Below are 20,572 nucleotides of genomic sequence, written 5' to 3' on the forward strand. Positions count from 1 at the left end.
CAATTTGTTTTCTTTTTATAAATATTTATTTACCTTGATATCTTTTCATTTGTTAGCAGATAATAAGGTTCTGAAGTACTACATTTTATTCTCAAAATTGTTTACTTTCCTCTTCTGTGAACAGAAAACAAGCATCATTGTGGGTTCAAGGAGACATTTATCGTTCCAAACTGAAAAACAGACCATCCAGCGAAGGAAGTATAAACAAGATTCTCTCAAGTTTGGATGAACTGTCAATTGGTGGAAACTATTCCAAATTACAAACGTTGGACAGATATGGAGAGGTAAATCATCTCTATGACTATTTATATAGCCTCTTCTCTTTCATATTTTGTTACTATTTTATGAATATAATATAAAAGGATCTTAGGATTTCAAAGCACTGGATTTTAGTGGGTGAAGTTCATAGTTAAATTAATTTATTTAATTAAAACCAAGAAAGATATTCTGTCTTTTTAAACAGAAACTGCAATAGGAACTCAAAGAATAGGGGATGACATAATTTTGTGAATGATTGCTAGATCATTTACATAGTGCTTTATGACTTAGAGTGATTTACAGAGGTAACCTCATTTGGTTCTCACAACAATTCTACTGGGGAGGGGTGCTATTATTTGTATAGGAGGAAATAGAGATGGAAAAAAGTTAAGTGACTGGTCTGTAGCCACACAGTTAGCTGGTGTCAGAGGCAGGATCCAAACAGATGTCTTCTCTGTTTAAGTCCCATATTCCATTCCCTGCATCACTTAGCTGCCTCTGTGAATATAAACAAAGAAGGAATATATTGAAAGGAGGAAATTAAGAGCCAAAAGTATGAATTTAAAAACTCTGTAATTGACAATGGTGGAAGTTGAATATAGATGGTGAGGAAAAATTTAAAAGTGTAATATAAACTACAAGTGATTTTTTAAAAGACCCTCTCTCCATATTCCCAGAGTAAAATTGGAGTTAATAGCATGCCTGATCAGTATGGAAATGACTCACGTGAAGAATGAGTATCAATTGCTGATTTATAGAATGTTAAATCTTAGATTTCTGATGGCATTAAGTGAAGAATTAAGAAGCCTCTTGATGAGAATGAAAGAGAAAAGTGCTCTGGCTTAACCCCCTAAAAAACAACAACAACAACAACAAAACCAATTCCCTTAACTCTAAGATCTTGTCAACTGGTCTCATCACTTCCTGTCAAGTAGAAGAAGAAGAAATAGAAATAATGTTAGACTTTATATTCAGGGGCTTAAAGTTTACTGCAGATGCTGACTGTAACCATGAAATTAAAAGACACTTATTCCTTGGAAGGAAAGTTATGGGAAATCTGGATAGTGTAATAAAAGCAGAGACATCATTTTACCCACAAATGTCCATATAAAGTTATGCTTTTTCAAGTAGCAATGTATGGCTGTGTGGACTGTAAGGAAAGCTGACTACTGCAGAATGTATGTTATTAAATTGTGGTGCTGAGGAAGACTTTTGTGAGTTCCTTGGACAATTAGGAGATCAAATCAATCAATACTTAAATTCACGAGATTCACTGAAAGGTCAAATACGAAGCTGAAGCTTACATACTTTGGCTATATAGTAATAAGGGACTCACTGGAAAAGATCCCGATGTTGGAGAAATTTGAAGGCAAAGGAAGAGGTCATGGTAGAGGATGACATGAAGAAATAGTATCATGGATACATTAAACATGAACTTGGACAGACTTGAAGAGCTAATGGAAGATAGAAGAACCTGATGTGCTTTAATCTGTGGGGTCACAAAGAATTGGGTACAACTCAATGTCCGAAGGACAACAAAGAATGTTAGAGGTCTTGTGTTACATTCCCTCATTTTACAGATGAGTAAACTAAATCCCAGATACATTAAGGTGGGTTAACATCACACTGTTAATTAGTGGAAGAGGCAGGATTATAATCTTTATCTCCTGATTCCCCGTCTAGAGCTTTGTCCATGACTGCCTCTTTATACTCAAAACAAAGATGAACTATTTTCTTCAGAGTTTTTATATTAAGATGATATAAGCTAAAAGTGGTGAAGGTACTACTGGAATGAACTTATCAACAAAGGAATTGAAGATTCAAATTTTATTAGTTAGAAATCCATACTAGAGATGAAAGTAATATATCCAAAGGATTAACAAAATAGAGTAGTAAATGTATTGTAGTTATCTTGAACCAGAAGAAGAGTAAATATTGCTAATGAATTTTCTCAGAAAAGGCCACCAGATTGTTGGTCAGTTGATCAGACAATTATCAAAGGTTTGGGAAGGATTGGAAAAGGATGAGTAGTTTCTTTTGAGTATATACAGGGCAAAAAAATGAGGAAAAAAGACCTTGTCCTTGAAGAGGAGAGACAACATGAAAAAAAAAACTGTGTACAAAGATATATACAGGATATATTGGAGAATAATCTCAGAAGGAGGGCACTAATTTTAAGAGAGGATCAGGAAAGGCTTCCTTTAGAAGATGGGATTTTAATTTAAAGGGAACTAGGAGGTGCAGAATGAGGCAAGAGAAGAGTCCAGGCATGAGGGAATGCCAGTGGAAATGCATAGTTAAAAGGAGTTGGCATGTCTTGTGGAAGAGACAAAAAGGAGATCACACACACACATACATGGTAAAACTATATAGTTAGGAATAAAGACATCTGAAGATACAAGTGAATTTTTTCAGTGATTGAGAAAAACACTTAGTGTGAAGTAGTAATGTTCAACTTTCAAAATCACAAGTTACATTTGAATTAGTTTCTGGAAGTTGAGAAATTATTGTTTTCCTCTTTTTTGAGGACTCCAAGTTCACGACACTTCTATTTTTCAAAAATAGATTTTATTTTTGTAGAAGATCAATTTATAACTGGACAAAGGATTGGTATAATATTAATAGAATGTAAAGTATTTGAATAATTAATGTTCACATCTATTAAAATGACCTCTTTTTCGTTGCACCCTTTAGCTCTCTGTCATCTTTTTTTCTTCCTTCTTCCTGTCTTCTTCTTTCCCCTATTCTTATTAGGAAAAAAAGTTTTTTGCTTTTAAAAGTGACTATTATAAATCTCCAAATAGATGAGGAGGGACTGTGAAACAAACAAAAGTCATTATAAACTAGTACTTATTCAAAGTAAAATTTCAGACATGGCAATTAGCAATGTTGTGTATGTAGTGTTTAAAAACGAACATCATTCCGGAAGGATGAATGAGAAGACGGAAATTTAGGATGACATGGTTATGGTTTTGTGGCATAGTACAAATAAACATATGGGAATCTTAAAACCCTTGATAGCTTGAAACAGCATTTCATTTGACCAAATGCTATTACAGCTTAGTGAAGACCTGTTGCTTACTCCTCTTCAGGATTTTCACTCTTATGATTTACTCTTTAAATGGAGTAAATTCATTGATTGCTTCTTCTTGCTCCCTGGTCCGCTTTTATTTCTCTGCTAGCAAAGGCTATCTTCTGTAAGAGGATTTTTATTATCTCCATAGTTGTTAGTGATCTCTCCCCCTTCCTCCCTTTTCTTCTCCTTTGTTCCCCTGAATTGACATTATTTGGAATAACTTTTATACTTAATCTGTGTAGAGGTTACTTTCTGACCAAGAAAATATAAGTTCCTTTAGAACAGTGAGAACAAGACTTTTTTTCTTTGTATCTCCAATGTCTGCCACATTTGATGCTTAATAGCACTTATTGAACGAATGGCCAGGAAAAAGTTTTGTCCCAATTTTTGTTGTTCTGAGAATACTTATACAACTTTTTCCTTTTTTATTATTCACATAGTGACAGATATTAATGATCTTTTAAGTGTTGTTTATATGTAAAGATTTTTATATTAGTGTTCAGTCATTTAAATTATGTTAAAACCTTGAAATAACAGTTTTACTAAAAACAATGTTTGGTATAAAGCCAATCTCTATCTAAGGAAAGGAAGGGGAGTTGAGTTATCAACATACCAAAAGGCCTATTATATTTATAAAGTGTCAAGAAACAAACTGTTATTGTAAAGACCAAGAGGAAATCTCTCTTTAGATGGTGGGATTTTGGATGGTTTGTACTAGCAAAACAAAAACTGTCATGAAAGCATTTCTTTATTGAAAATATTATTTCATATCTTAATAAAATTCTTCAGGATTTGTCTTTAAACCATGCTAGAGGGTCTTAACTCTATGTTTTTGACACTCTTCTTAATAGTGTATAATAATGGAAATAAAGGGCATATTTAGAGTTAGGGTGCAGCTCCCTGTTTTCAGACATTAAGTTTATTAACTATTTCATCTGCAAACAAAAAGTTACTCTTATTTTTAAAACCCTCTAAGGGTGTTTGATACATAGTGTTTTATTATCAAAGACATGTGAATGTGATATTTCTGTAAATGCATATATATTTGTTTCCTTTTTCAGTAACATTTTCTCATTCCCTTTCCCTAGATTGTTTCTTCTTATTTTCCCCCCTTTATATATATATTGTCCCAAGCAAGTTATTGACATAATAATGCATTTATTTTTGATTCCCTTGTCTTATAAGACTTTTTATTTATATTCTAATGACCACAGGATAGTGAAGCTGAAACGGACTTTAGGGAGCATTTAGATAAATCTCCTGCTTTCACAAATGAAACTGAGAATCTGCAGAATTGAATTATTTTTTAAGTTCACATAGCAAGTTAGTGGCAGAGCTGCAATGAGAATCCAGGTTATTCCACTCCCAAATCACTGTTCTTTCCATTAAAAAGTCATATCCATGTCACATATGACTCAGATATCTCGTTCTTTTCTCCTTTTTAGAAATTTTCACATATTATTTCTTTACATTTCTATGGCTTTTTCTTCCATTACTTTCAGTGCCCAGATTTATATTTGATGTTATAGTTTGTTTGGCTTAATTTCCACCATAATGATGTGTTTGATTAATTAATGCCTCTAAACTTTAAACTGGCATGTCCTGAATGAAAGTCAGTATAATATAAGTGGGCTAAAGTGGTCACTGAATCTTAGGACAATCCAGAAGATGACTTGGGTTCAGGTTCTGCCTGTGCTATGTGCTAGCTGTGTGATCCTGGACAAATCATTCAAGTTGACCAACTTTCAAGTCCAACTCTCTCAGTTGCAAAAGAGATAGTGTTTTATAGACATGTTTTAAAAATAATTTTTTACATCTATACAAATTCATAGGATTACAAAGGAACTAATTAATTAGAATATAGTTACCAAAATAGTCAATAGTTAGGTTTGTGGACCCCAGATTAAAAAACCTTCCTGCTTTATAGCCATCTATTTATTCATTATTCTTATATATGTGGAACTATAATAATGCCATGATATAAAATTCTCCAGAGGAAATTATCCTAGATGTATGTTTAGTTTTCAAGAATGAAATTTTGATGATAGAGAAACAAATCCAATGTAAATGCTTAGGGAACTTAGGATTTTTAAAAAGAGTTCTCCAAAGGATGGAATAAAGAGTAGGTAATGGAGGATGATATTTCAAACTGAATGTCCTATAGGCATTTTATCTTCATACTGTCCAAAATTCAGCAAGTAAGTGTAAGAAATGAAACTTCAACACTGATCTTCTAAATTAAATAAATAAATAAAGAATATTTTCTGTATTCTTTCCCCACTATATATAGATATGTATCTCTGTGCTTTTTAATTTGATATCTAGTAATAAGATGATTTATGACTTTTGGGGGACTTTATTGTTGTATTAGAGGGCATAAAAAACAAAATTATTGTGGATAGGTCTTTTACAAATCTTACACTTTTCAAAAATTTTTCCAGGGGAGTACCGATGATGATGTAGATTTGGAAATCAAAACCGCCATGACACAGGGAGACAAACTTCGTGCCTTAAAAAATCAAAGACAGCCACGCTCTTCAACAGCTAGTGTTCTTAGGTAAGTTGCTTGGATTGGCTCTGCATGTATTTAATTCAGAATCAGTTTCCTTTGTTCACACACACACACACACACACACACACACACACACACACACACACACACACACACACACACTTTGAGCTCGTTTCCATACGTCCCTTATATTACCTAATCCACTACCCATTTTTAAAATTGTTACAATTTCTTGATTTTTCATTTTGAATTCATTCACTTCTTCATGTTATAGACAACAATTAACTTAAGACATTTTGCTAAAATGAGGATACAACACTATTCCCTTCCATTTGCTGCCAAGCTCTCCTTCCTTCTTCCCCAGCTTAATTTCTGCTTCCAAGTAATATCAAGTTATTTTAAAGCTTTCCTAATTGAACTGATTTCTGTGCTCTAATTTTTAAATCTAACATTAATTAAACAAATATTTGGATGAGGAAAGATGGAAGCAGTTAATGCAGATAGAAATTTTATAAATCTCTTCAAGAGATCTCCATTTTTCTGTCTTACGTGGTGACAACCAAGGGAATAATGGTTGGTAATGGTCATGAAGGAGTGGTCAGAAAAGTAAAATCAGAACCAAGAGAGAGCAGTCCACCTAGAACACGATGAGGTCACTTCTCCTGGACACTCACTTAGAGTGATATCAGCAAGGGAGACTTGAGAAGTGGTTAGTTAAGATGAGAATGAAGAATAAGCAGTGTCACCAAAACCCAGGGATTAGAGAACATCAGAACAAGAACGTGTTAGAAGGATGAAGATTGAGAAGTCATTAAGTTTGCAATGAAATTTGCAATGAAGATTTTCATTTGAAAAAGGAAACTGTCCATTAGATTGCAAAGGGCAGAGAAGAGAAGGGTAGAGGAGAGGAAGTGGAACATACTCTGTCCACAGCTTCTTTTCTAGGAGTTTGGCTATGAAATAGAGCAAGAGATAGGATGATAATTTGAGTGCCTGCTAGAATTTAGGGAGGATTTTCACATCCTGCTTTGCTATAGGTGCTGTCCTGGGTCATCTTCTCTCTCTACGCCTTAATAACTCTCATGGATTTTCTTGTTACCTCAATGAGCCCTGAATTATTATACCTTGCCCCTAATCTCTTTTGAGTTCCAGTTACACATCTTCATTTTCCTATTGGCTATTTCATCTCCACTTAAAGATGGTTTTCATTAAACATTGATTATTTCATCTCTATTTACACATGTCCAAAACAGAACTAGCCCTCTACACATTTTATTTTCCTCCATTCTATTCTTGGCCCTCATCATGTGTCATCTACACTATTGTAGTAACCTCCTAATTGGTCTCCCTTTTTCATACTTTCCACTAGTGGCTTCTTAGAGCCTCTAGCACCAAATGTAAACACCTCCCTTTATCTTTTAAATTTCTTCACAACCTGACTTCAGCCTACTTTTCCAACATTATTATAGTATTCCCCTTCCTGCACTCTAGTATCCATCTCAACCTCTCTTGCTATTATTTAAACATCATATTACATCCTCCATCTCCACACTTTTGTACTTATTATTCTTTATTTCTCAGAATGTGTACTCTTATCTCAGCTCTTTAAACTCTTTATTTCCTTTAAAACTTTATTCAGGCACCACTTTTAACATGAAGCCTTTCTTTTTCATTTCAGCTGCTAGTTTTCCCCTCTCCCAAATGAGTACATATGTAATATATATATCTATATATCTATATCTACATAGAGATATATATATATATATATATCTCTATGTAGATATAGATAGATAGATAGATAGATAAATACCATAAGCATATTGTGTGTATACATATATTTATTTGTAAACATGCTGTTTTCTTTGATTGAATATAAGTTCAATGAAGCTAAAGATCATTCAATTTTGTGTTTATATCTGCAATACCTGTCTCATAGTACCTTATGCATAGCAGGCACTTATTAAATACTTATTGATTGCTGAACATTTTCCATTAACTGCCAGAGGAATTACATCTCTGCTATAGGAACAGAAAACGTCCGTCACTAAATATTATGTTGATAATGGAACTGCACTAAAAAAATTGGTTTTCTAAGAGTTCCCTGGTAAAAAGGTATCAAATCTAAAGTTGGCTTTTGGTTATATCAGAGCTATGATTTGTGAGATACTCTTTGCTACTAGTTTAAGACATAAAGAAAGAGCAATGACAATTTCTTGAAATAGGATGGTAAACTCTACATAACAACCCAGTAATTAATTTCTGCCTTCAAGCTACCAGCACAATTCACAGCCAAAATAAAAACAGCCTTGTATTAATTTTCTAATCATAAGTTGATTTTTATTTACTTTTTTTTTTAACTAACTATCTTTTCTTTGAGCTGCTCTTAAATTGGAACACATCTATCCATATATGTTTTGCATATACATATATAGTTATTTATATATTTAATATATTTATATATTTAATATGTGTACAATTTTGGAAAATAAACTAAAAAATAAAATGAAAATAAACTTAAACAAAAAACCAAAATCAATTGCATCGATCTTCATGTCTTATATTAGTTTTTTAGTCCTCAGAAATAAGTCTTGTTTTCTTGAGAATCTGTTTTCTTTCCAATTTTTTTCATAAAATCAGTTTTTTGGAGGATAGAAAATTCTATAAAACTATAATACAACTCTTTATAGTATTGAGTTAATCTTTATTCTTTTAGTTTACATTTTCTTTTTGATTGTCAATTTAACAAGTTTACAATGTAACTAACAAATGACATTTCATTATGCTGGAAATTACAGAAAAACAAGATTATATATTGAATTTATTGTCTACAGTTTTTTAAAAAATATAAATTACATTTAAAACAATACTAAACTATTCTGCTCATATGTGTTTCTACTGAACTTCATTCTGATGTTTTCTGTGTATTTTGAAATGTTTCACTGGCATTCTTTTCTGTTTTTTTTTTTCTTTCTTTCTTTTTTTTTAAGAATCACTATCACTAGCCATGAAGTCCTCTCCCTTCAAATTAAGTCCTCTCATAATAAAAAGGATGGTCAAACAAAACAAAAATTTACATTGGTTGTGCTGAAATATATATATCATTCTGTATTTTAGTCTATTCTCTCTGCTAAGAGATGGAAAGCATTTTTTTGAAATGTTTTTTTTATCAGTACTCTGAAGTCATAAATGGTTATTTCATTTATCAAAATTTTTAAGTATTTTACAGTTGTTATACTTTACATCATTGTAGTTGTTATATTATTCTCCTAGTTCCACCTTGCTTCAGTCTGTATCATTTCTTACATCTTGGGGCAATTGTTGAAGCAGTGGATTGAATGAATGTTGGGCCCAGAGCTAGGAATACCTGAATTCAAATCCAGCCTCAGTCACTCATTACCATTATGAGCATGGGCAAGGCATTTAACTTCTTCCTGCCTCAGTTTCCATATCTGTAAAATGAGAATGTAATGACACATCTCACAGGGTTATTATGAGGATCAAATTAAATAATTTTAAAAGTGCTTTATTAGCACAATATCTGTCATAGATAGGCACTATATAAATACTTGTTTCCTTCCCCAAGTCCTCTAGATTTCTTTGAAACTATCGCTTTTGTAATTTCTTATGGCATGATGTTGATCCATTACACACATATGCATGTGCACATATACACATTTAATAGCATCCACTTTATTTCCAATGCTTCACGACAACAAACCTGTTTCTCGTAACTTTTTTTTATTACATAGGAGTTCTTTCTGTCTTCTGTGCTGAGTATGATACTCCTTTGTCAAGGGTTCTTGTGGACTTGGTGATAAAGTACTGAATTTTGACCCCAATGGTTGAATTCAAAATTTTTCCCATGATTAATTAGTAACTTTTGAGATCTTGTCTTTATTTCTTTTGTGACTCTAAAAGACATTTTTAGAGAGTTGTTTGTTTCTTCTCCCCCTGTTAAAATTTACGTATTTTATCATGATGAAAATCTTTGAAATTACTTTCATGTATTTATTTGTCAGTTGGATGGTGTTGTGACTACGGTGCTGGGCCTGGAGTTGGGAGTTCAAATCTAGTTTCAAACATTAACTAGCTATTTTTATTTTTTTGTTTGAGTCACTTAATCATATTTGCTTCAGTTTTGTCATATGTAAAATGAACTGGTGAAGGAAATGACACAAAATAACACAGATGCTAGTATCTTTGCCAAAAAAAACCCCAAATGCAGTTATGCAACTGAAATAATTGAACAGCATCATTTACCTGTCAAGATTTCTCTTGACATTTGTGTTTTCATTTCTTCAGTTTTATTCAGCTTCTGATATTTTCATAGGAGTATTTGAAAATTCTCTCTTATGTTCAGGATTCATTTTGTTTCCCTATAAAGTAATACTTCCATTTTTCCAGATAAATTATTCTTGGATTGAAATCTTTTCATTTTGCCTTTTGGGATAATTGTTTTCCAGTTTTTTTTTTTTTGCTTACAATATTTTTAGCATAATCTTGTATTCTTGTTTTCTAACTTGATTCTTTGACATTTCAATTCTTTTTTTCTATCCTATTAAATTCTATAAATTGGATTTGAGATATATTTTTCTTGGAAGTTTGTGACACTGTGTCAGAGCTAGATTTTTTCCCTTCTTTTCTTCTTGAATGGGTTTGTCGGACCCTGGTCTTTGTAGACCTTTGTGTATAGTCTGAATACTGCTGCTCCTGCTGCTACCCTACATAATTCTAGATGGGGTAGTTATTCTTTGTCCTTTTCTTTACACCATCTTATACAACCATGTCCTGTGTCAGACAACTGTGCCCAGTGTTGAAAGCAAGTTGTCTATTCTCTCTGAATCCTTGTCATTTGCACTTGATCCCTTAAGTCTTAATACAGGTGCTAGTCTTGGTCTCTCGCGTACTTTTTCTTGTACAATGACCTGTCTTTAGTTGATTATATTTCCTGCTGTCATCTTAATAGATCTCAACAATATATAAAATATTGGAGAGCATGATGACTCCAGGACATCTTTGCCCCATTTCTGTCTCTCTGGACGGTTACCTAACAGAGCATGGCTTTGTTTATTGGTATAATTTGGACAAGTCAGGGTTGAGTAAGCCTTGTTTGATGGAAACTGAACTGATTTGGGGCTTCCCATTGCCCACAGATCATATTCCTGTATAGTCCTGGCCTGGATGGGAGAAGATTACTAGTATTTCCCTTTGATTTTATTGATCCTTGCTTCATCTGATAACTTTTTTAAAAGATTTGTTTTGCTAGGGAGATTGTTAGGGGATCTGTACTTTTAAAAAAAATTTCACTTCCTGTTTATTAGAAATTTTTCTTTACTTTTGGATAAAAAGTTATAGAAGATTCTTTGAATTAGGGTCATAGCAGGGTTCTATTTGTGGAGTCAAGAAATAGCCAATTTAAAGCAACATTAGCAATATTAAAAACCAGATCTGGGAGAAAAAAAACATTAAAAAAGCAAGCTTCTTATGTAAAATTGTTTTTTAAAATCTCCTCTTTACCAGTTTTATATTTTCACTGGTGGACTTCATGAGGATAACATTTAACTGTCTGATCATACATTTTTATAAGAAAGTAAAACAATTCTCCCTTACTCTTTAGTAATATATAAACATCTGCTTTTGATTTCAGTCGATTGGAGGAACTGAGACAACATGCCACATCAATATCACAGCCTCTCAGGTACTGATAAAGTCAGGTGTCTGGGAAGCCTATAGCTATGATCCTTTGGGACATTCCCTAATTTGGACTTACTTAAAAACTAATGTAGCACATGGATTTGAAGTTTTGTAACTTGTTTAGTATCCATTTTGAAGTGCTATTTGATGTCCTCAGTGGAAGATACTTCAAAGTATTATAGATTTGGCTCTATGGCCAGAAGGGACCTTAAAGGCCACCAGTCCAATCTTTTTATTTTATAGATGAGGAATCTGAAGCTCAGGGAGGTTAGGTATCTTTCCTGATATCACATTGGTAATTGGAATCAATGAGCTTACATACTGTGACTCCAAAACCTGGGCTTTTTTCTACTCTACCATATCGCCATTCGTAACTAATTTTTATTTTAAATTTCTATTTGTTTCAGTGACATATTTAGAGAGTTTTTTGTCCGTCTAGCATTATTGCATATAATTAGACATTGATAAGAGATACTTCAGATTACAGGATTTTAAAACCTTAAGGAATCTTAGAAATCTAGTACAGTCTTACCAGTTTATAGATAACTTCCCAAAGTCACAGCTTTTTTCCTCACTGAGTTTAAGGACAGTATTTCTGCATACTAAGATTTTCTTCAGTCAAATATTTTCCCCTTGATTTGTTCTTTTTTATTTTTGGGAGCATATCTGTTGCTCTGAAATGGAAAACAATGATAGCTTCTTTCTGCTTATAGACTTTCTCCCCTTTGATTTTTTCTCTTCCCTTTCATTTTAAGGAGGAAATGAATAGTCTTTTCCTATTTATAATTTTCTCCCTACTTGTCAGCAGCATCAAGAATCCATCTTTTTGTTGGGTTAGCCAAAGAAGGAGCTGAATAATTACATTGGGGAAGTAATGATCATTTATTAAGTGCCTACTATGTGCCAGTCACTATGCTAAGCGATTTACAAATATTAACCTATTTGATCTCCACTACAACCCTGGGAGAGAAGTATTATCCACATTTTACAGTTGAAAACGCTGAGCAGCAGAGAAATTTAAGTTACTTAAGTATCTAAGGTCACCCAGCCAGTAAGTGTCTGAGGCCATTAGAATTAGGTCTTTCTAATTCAAGACCCAGTGCTCCATTCACTGTATCACCAGCTGCTTTGGTATTGGTTTTCTTCTTTTTTAGTAGTTCTAATCAAACACTTAGGAATTTTGTTGGAGAAACTGCTTAGGGATTGCCAAAAAGCAATCCCCCTTGAACGTCTGGAAGCTTGGGAACATTCAATTTGTGTAACTTTCCCCCTCTGTGTTTTAGTGGCAAAGTAGTATGATTTTTCCCATCTGTGTTTTAGTGTTAAAGTACTTTCTAAAGGAGGTGGGAGACAATGGAATTATGCAATTAAATGAAGTCCCTGTTTCATAGAATATCTTAAGATAGAATATCTTAAGAAAAAGGAGAGATAAATGTGGATTTTTGTTCAGGATTCAGCACATTTGATAGCGACCTCATTAAGAAGCAAGCCATATTATCTTAAGAGTAAAGAATAGTGAATTTAGAAGACAAGATCAGTTCTAGTTACAAAATATGAACTTGGGCAATTAATTTAATTTCACTCTCTGAACGTTTTTCATTTGTAAAATAGAGGTAATATTTGTATCCTCTCAGAGAGGGTCATTGTAGAGAAAACTCTTTGTAAATTCAGACATATCTTGTAATTATTAGATCCCTCGGAGTCACATTTCAGTCCAGTGTTCCTTCTATTATTAGACATTAGTAAAGATTTATCAGAATGTGTTTGGTGTACATGATTTTTTTTTAGCTTTATCTAGTTGGGTTTTTTTCTTATCTGTGTTTTAAAAGTTATTGAATATTTTTGAAGTGACTGAAATGTAATGTGATGCTTTTCCCCACCTCTCCCCAAAGAGTATGCTCTTCCTCACAAGGCTGCATATCTCCTTTGAAGCCCTCCAAGGTGGTATTGTCACCTTCAGCCTCTGCCAAGAGAATAAATAGAGGTTCATGCTCCTCAGGCTCCAGCACAAGGAGGTATGTTTTCTCTCTCCTTTTTCTTCAAGGGCCTATCACTTTCCCTGGGGTGTCAGAATGAGAAATTGTTTCAGTCCTAGTCAGTATTGTGCAAATGACTGTGACTATAGCAGCCAAACTATGGAGCTGTAACCTCTGGGGAGGGGATGGCAATTGTAAGGTGGAGGGTAGGGCCATTCTTTATTATGGTTAGTTTTGTATTAGTGGCCTGCAGGGGTGGGAATAAGTTACAGGTTACAAGGGCTCTAGTAGTATAGAGATATTTGGAAAGTTTCGTTCTGTCTCTCTTGTCAGTGTTAAGTTGGGTACCAGATCAAAGAGCAGAACTTTGTGTAAAGTCCTACCTTGCAATTTTTCCCCTTACAGTGATCCAGGAAATAATCTTCAAACTTTGACAGCCCCTGTGAATTTGTAATCTGTGAATATGAAATAGTATTTTCATTTCTTATTTTATAACGCACATGATATTTGTGGTTGGAACCTAAATTTGTCAGTGACCGTATATATAGGCTTCAAATTGGATGTACATTAAGTTAAATGTTGCATACTAAAACCTGTTGTTTCTTCTGAGAAAGCCATTTTCATTTAATTCCTGCCCTCGATCATAAAGGACCCCAGTAATTTTATTCTGAGATCCTGATGCAAAGCATTGAACCTAGCTTCTTATGCCTTGAATAATTGTTTTGGGCAGCGGAAGTTTGAGTCCTTATATAAGCAACCTATAACACCATCATCAAGAGAGAGAAAGGAGTGGTTCGAGCGTCATGTACATTGATCAGAATTGTCCTCATCACCTTCCCTTAGTGTCTGAAATAGATGTCTTGAAATCATGAATTCTTTACATGGATATGCATTGTGTATGTTTTTCCCTCCCCCCACATGTGTTTCTGTTCAGCTTTTCCATAAATACTCGACTAGCCAGTTCTCTAGGGAACCTGCATGCTGCAACAGATGATTCAGAGAGCAAAAAGGCCACCACAACGCCCACTAGGACAGGTTACCCAGTCAACCATTTCTCCAACCACTTGAATGGCAGCTCCCAACCGCCTGCCAGAAATTACCCTGAGCTCAACAACAACCAGTACAGCCGGAGCACCAGTGCTGGCACGAACCTCAACAGCCACACCAGCCTGCACAACGCCAAGGCCGATGAGTACGTCTTCCGACCTTACACTGGCCTCTCTGCTTCTTCGTCAAGATTCCTGAGTCGTTCCATCCCTGTAAGTTCGCAGACACCATCTCTTGGTCAGAACCCTGAAAGAAACTTCTGTACCTTGCCTTCCCAGCCAAAGCTACCACCAAAGAAATTTAATAGTGTCAAAGAAGCTTTCTGATCCCTTCCCCCTCTTTTGAAAAACTGTCTTAACACATAAATTCTGCTTGCTCCTCTTCTTTTAGTAAATGCCAATTTCAACCGGGTTTTTCTTCATTTTTTCATTCTTTTTTTAGCTGTCGTTCTTAGAAGGGGAACAACCTTAATCTTTAATTTTTTTTCAAAAGCAAAACTTCTGCATTCAAGTTACTTTCAGATTCAGTTATTTTTTTAAGTCATTTAGATTACAAACTTAGGAGTTTGTTTGATTTGTCACATGCAGTTTTGGTGATGCGAGCTATATCTTTCATGATATAAATTAATGCATAAAATACCATTTTTTTTAAAATGTGAAAAATGAATAGTATTTTTAATTTTCTGTCTTCAAAGCTTTTCATATCAGCTAAAATTCATCATATTGTGTTCAGATTAGAAATATAGACCTTTAATGCTTACACATTAAGATCATCTCACCCTCTGGTTTTATAGTTGAGGAAACTGAGCTTAAGAGAGGCTAAATGACCTGCTTTTAATCACACAACTAAATAATCCAAGACCCAGGAATACAAAGGAATATAGAAAGGAATATAAAGAAGGATATAGAGAAGAATCCAATAAGAGAGTCTGGCCAGTAAATAGAGGGTTTGCCCCATTCTCTCATGGAAAGAGAATTCTCTTTTAATTTTCATCTAGATCAAATTAGTTCTTTTCCTATTCTTTACTTGATATGTATCTGAAATTAATTTCTTAACCAATCTTTGTTCTGTGCAATGCATTTTCATTACATTGATTTGTGGGCAGAAATGAAATAATAAAGGTGATTGAAGTTTGAGTTTTTCAGCTCTTGAGTGAGCTACAAGTCCAAGGCATCAATGAATCTGTTAAAATCAGTAACCCTGATGAGTTTTGTCTGCAGCGGTCATTATCTACATTTTTCATTTTGATGTAGAACAAAACTACTAACAAATAGACTTTATCTCATATTTAGTTTATGTAGAAACATCTTTTTTCCAAAAAAAAAATGTCCACTCTATGTTTCTTCAAAGATCTTGAAGTAGATTTTTACAGGATTAACATGGAAGTGATTGTTGAAATAAAAGGAAACGAGCAGTGTACACACAAAATTTTCTAACAATTAGGGATGGTCCAGCATAACATTGGCTGCTCTGCAAAGGAGTGATCTTGCTATCTTGGAAGAAGAAGAAAAAGCAGTCTGCTTTGCAGTCTGTTGTTCTATCTTCTGTTTCTGACGTCAGAAGACTAGTCTGTAAGGAAGGACTTCCATAAGTATTTCCACTAAAGTAAAAATGTTTTTGTATTAATAAACTCTTCTCTTAAATTGAAATACCCACAAGAAGGATCAATCTGATTATTTTATAATCTTAATATAAGTTATTTTAACCAAATCCTCTAAATCAAATTTTTGATTAGGGGAGATGGATGAAATAAGCAGACGTAACAGATTAGACAAAATATATTAAAGTGCTGATCACACTCTATAAAACACATGTGAGTCAATACTATGGAAATCTATATAACTACAATTTTGAAATATAAATAATACTGTGTTTGAATTTTTGAAAGTACATTCACAAATTGTGTATTTTACAGCAGGACACTTAAGTAAACATTTTTACTTGGTGCTTCTAATTGACAAATATTTTAATTTAAGCTAGTAATTATGCTTCACAATAGAATTATAAACAAAATTATGATTCATTGATTTGTTTTTAAACTACTGCAGACTTTAATATGGCCATTTTCAGATTAAGAGTAACACATAAATAAATAAAGATTTATCCCAAACATTTAAGAGAGGATAGAAAAGAGCAGAAAGGTGTGCATGAGTCATATTTGAACTATGTCAGATATAAGCTACAAGGGAAATTGGTTATTGAGCTGAAATATCAGGCTAATTGCCTCAATTTTCCTCCTTGCTATTGGAGACCTGAGAAATTTTAGACATCTGATTGCTGCTTTCTTCTGATGATTTTTATGTAACATTTTTTCTTACTCTGTAACTCTCTACTTCTTTTCATCTCCTTCCCTTCATCCATCCTCTGACTAGACTGGAATAGTTTTCCAGTAACTTAATGCAAAATAATATCTGTGTAGGCAGCTACTGCACTTCCCTACCTCCATTTGTCATCTCATTTTAAAGGAAATCATTTCTATATAGAATTGTCCAGCATGACATAACTTTATTCCCTTCTTTTCTTCCTGCCTCCATTACATAAAAAGAAGCAAGAACAACTCTTGTCCTTTATAAAATTATTTCTCAGAAAGTCTCCTACCAGAAGTGTTCTAGACATTTTGACCCCAGTGGATTGATGACAGAAAATCTGGATTGGTATGGAAATTCCCATATTATGTGGAACAAATTAGGATGTGAAATTTATGCTGGATGTTAAGTTTAGTTTCTTTATTGTAGCAAGTAAAATAGTCCATCTTTCATTTTTTTTCTATTGATGCTAGCCATAATGATAGCTGAATTTGAAGAAGAGAATTATGGATGAATATGTTGCATTAAACACTCTTAGGAATAATGCTGCCTAGTCTAGTGCCTGGAACATAGTAGATGTTTAATAAATGTTTTTAGACTGATTGATTTCAAGAGAATTGATGATATAGGTAGGCTCTTGAGGGAATATAATGTTTTAAAAACTACAAGTAACATTTTTCTTGGAGAAGTTGCATTTGGTCTTTAGCTCTATGTAACAGCCAGCCCATAAAAACAATACATGAAAAAGTTATTCTGTCTTTTAAAAGTTTTTAGTATGCATGGTAAGAAGCAACAATGAAGAAGTTCATGGTTTTGACAAAAACAAGACAGTTGTCAAACTTTGTTTCCATCTCTTTTTTTTTTTGAAATTGACCCTTTTTGTGTTCTTTTCTAAGAGCATGATGGGATATCTCTTACAGTAATGGTTTTATTTTGAATAACTTCATTTTCTACTACTGATTTTTCTCATTCCTAAATTGGAGGGTTTATCCAGTTAAGGAAATGAGTGGGCATAATCTTCATAGAAGGAGAACAAATATTTGTGGAAAAGTTCTAGAATTCTGCCATATATCTAACACTTTCAAGATTTAAGAATTTTTTTTTACAATTGTACTTATATTCAATTTGTGTGAGGTTTTTTTTTTTTTTTTTTTTTTTTTTTTGCTTCAGCTGGTAAAGCAGTTAAATACATAGTTTCCAAAGGCCAGGAAACTCCCTTTTTTAAAGTATTTGCCCCCAAAACTGCTAGTAGGAATAATATACTAACTTTTAAGTTTTTGTTTGTTATTTTCCTGGCATCTGAGTAATTTTTATGGTTTTATTGATAAGCATAATCAAGACTATCCTTCAGAAAGAAAAAATAAAAGAAATCCAAACTGCAACAATCTTGATTAATAGTGATTATAGCTGTGATATTTATTATAATAATTAGTAATAATAATAATAATAATTAGACATTTGTATAGCACTCGAAGATTTGCCAAAGTGGTTTACATCCATTATTTTATTTGATCCTCACCAACAACCCTTAGGAAGTGTCAAGAAACTAGATGATTTCAAATATTACCTCAGCTACTTATTAGATGTGTAATCCAGAGCAGGTTCTTTAACCTCTCAATGTTTCCTTATCTGTAAAATGAGGAGGTTGGACTTGATTTAAGGTTCTTTCCAGCTCTAAATCTTTGATTCTATAATGTAAACCTAGTGGTCCATGTAGTTGATGTAATTCATGGCTCATCAACTTTCACGTCTCTCATCCTGGCTAAGGACCAGGATGGAGAACAACTTTGGTTTGCTTAGAGTCCTGGGATTCATTATTGCCTCAGATACTTTGTATCTGTGGGATTTGAGGCAAATGCCTTAATCCATTATCTTCAGTTTTCTCATCTGTAAAATGTGGATTATAATAACTATAGGAACCACTTCACAGAGTTGTGATGAGATTATAGAGGTAAAGCACTTTATAAAGACCTTAAGAACTGGATCAGTGCTAGCTATTCTCTAGTTTTTGTATGTGTCCTTATTAAAAAAAATTCCTACCTAGCTTTCTATTAAATGTTAATGTCTATGAAGTACCATGATTTAGTCTTAGATGTCAATCTCTATACTTTTCAGAAGGTTATTTTATCGATCATATTTGGATATATTTGTCAGTTCTTTTGACAAAACCTTCTGTTAGTTCTTATATTTCTTCTTTCATCTCTATTCTAATTGCCATGATCTGAAACTACTGGATCTGAGACTGAGTTTTGGTTCTGTGTGTTCTTGGGCAAACCACTGAACCTTGAATTCTGGTTCTGTGTGTTCTTGGGAAAACCACCAAACCTTTGGACCTCACTTCTTCAGTGTAAAATCAGGTAGTTAGAGTAGATGATGAAGAAAGGTCTTGACTTTTGAGTTCTAATTCTATAAGTGACTAGTTGCATGTTCTTGGGCAAACCACTCAATTTTTGGACCTCGTTCTCTTACATGTAAAATCAGGTAGTTAGACTAGATGCTGATTAAGGGTCTGTGATTCTGTGAATTAATCTTCCAGGCTAGCCAGTCTCTTTCTTCTGCTCTCTTCTCTGCATCCTTTCCTACACTCCCACTTGAATTCATTTTGCAAACTATTTCCAGATTCATCAAATTCTCTACAATTCTCTAATATATGAACCTTCCATTTCAGTCATTCTGTTATCCCAAGCTTCCCTGCCTCATCTATGCCATGCCTATTTATTTCCTCCTGTTTTTTATGCTCTCTCCTATCCCTAAAATATTCTCAATTAATCAGTAAACATTTACCTAATGTCTTCTATCTATCAGACAATATGCTAAGTTCCAAGGACTCAATGAAAAAAGACAGCCCTTTCTTTTCAATGAAATCATAACTAAGATAGTAGGCAAGCAACTATGGACAAACGAGATATGTAAAATATAAATTGAAAATAATCAACAAAGGGAAGGCAAGAGCATTAGGGGGTTGTTCATAGAAGGTGGAATTTTAGCTGGGACTTAAAGGAAGTCAGGGAAGTAGAGGTAAGGAAGGAAAATTTCAGTCCTGGGAGAAAAGCCAGTGTAAATGCTTTGGAGTCAGGAGATGAAGTGTTGCAGAGTAGCAAGGATGCCAGTGTTACTGATAAGGGGTGTATGGAGATGGCAGATGGGTATTGAGGGTATCAGAAGACTAGAAAGGACATAGGGGCTGGGATAAAAGGCCGATCAGATTAGGAAGGGCTTCTTTGAATGCCAAAAAGAGGAATTGATATTTGATCCCAAAGGCATTTGGGAGCCATTGAAGTTTATTGAGTGGTTTGTGTTCATTTCTTCTTTGATCCTAGTATGCTTCATGCTTTAAGACTTTGTCTACAATGATATCTCCATTTTCAAAATCCTTTTGCATTTAATGGTTGTATTTCACCAATAGCTCATTTTTAATGTACTGTTCTGTTTTTAAAATTTCTATTTTACAATTTAGTACTTTTTCAGGATGTAATATCACTTGATCAACATATTTCACAAATAGCTCATTTTTAAATATTTTTTTTACTATAGCTTTTTATTTACCAGATATATGCATGGGTAATTTTACAACATTGACAATTGCCAAACCTTTTGTTCCAATTTTTCCCCTCCTTCCCCTCACCCTTTCCTCCAGATGGCAGGTTGACCAATACATGTTATATATGTCAAAGTATAAATTAAATACTATATATACACATGT

At 33.6% G+C, this 20,572-nt stretch overlaps 1 protein-coding gene across 14 annotated transcripts in view; it reads left to right on the forward strand.

Annotated features, from left to right (window-relative positions):
- Positions 1–20,572, forward strand: part of CDC14A (cell division cycle 14A) — a 220,717-nt gene that overhangs the window by 174,496 nt on the left and 25,649 nt on the right. For 3 of the 14 annotated variants that reach the window (XM_074262795.1, XM_074262794.1, XM_074262803.1), the window contains 5 exons: positions 125–284; positions 5,776–5,891; positions 11,494–11,544; positions 13,433–13,555; positions 14,451–14,973. In XM_074262795.1, coding sequence (XP_074118896.1) covers positions 125–284; positions 5,776–5,891; positions 11,494–11,544; positions 13,433–13,555; positions 14,451–14,889 — 889 coding nt within the window. In that variant the 3' untranslated portion in view covers positions 14,890–14,973. Of the gene's footprint in view, positions 1–124; positions 285–5,775; positions 5,892–11,493; positions 11,545–13,432; positions 13,556–14,450; positions 14,974–20,572 lie in introns of those variants that run through there. The other 11 variants (XM_074262800.1, XM_074262797.1, XM_074262798.1 and 8 more) reach the window with 6 other exon arrangements.

This window comes from Sminthopsis crassicaudata, chromosome 4, assembly GCF_048593235.1.
Source record: "Sminthopsis crassicaudata isolate SCR6 chromosome 4, ASM4859323v1, whole genome shotgun sequence".
Taxonomy (NCBI): Eukaryota; Metazoa; Chordata; class Mammalia; order Dasyuromorphia; family Dasyuridae; genus Sminthopsis; species Sminthopsis crassicaudata.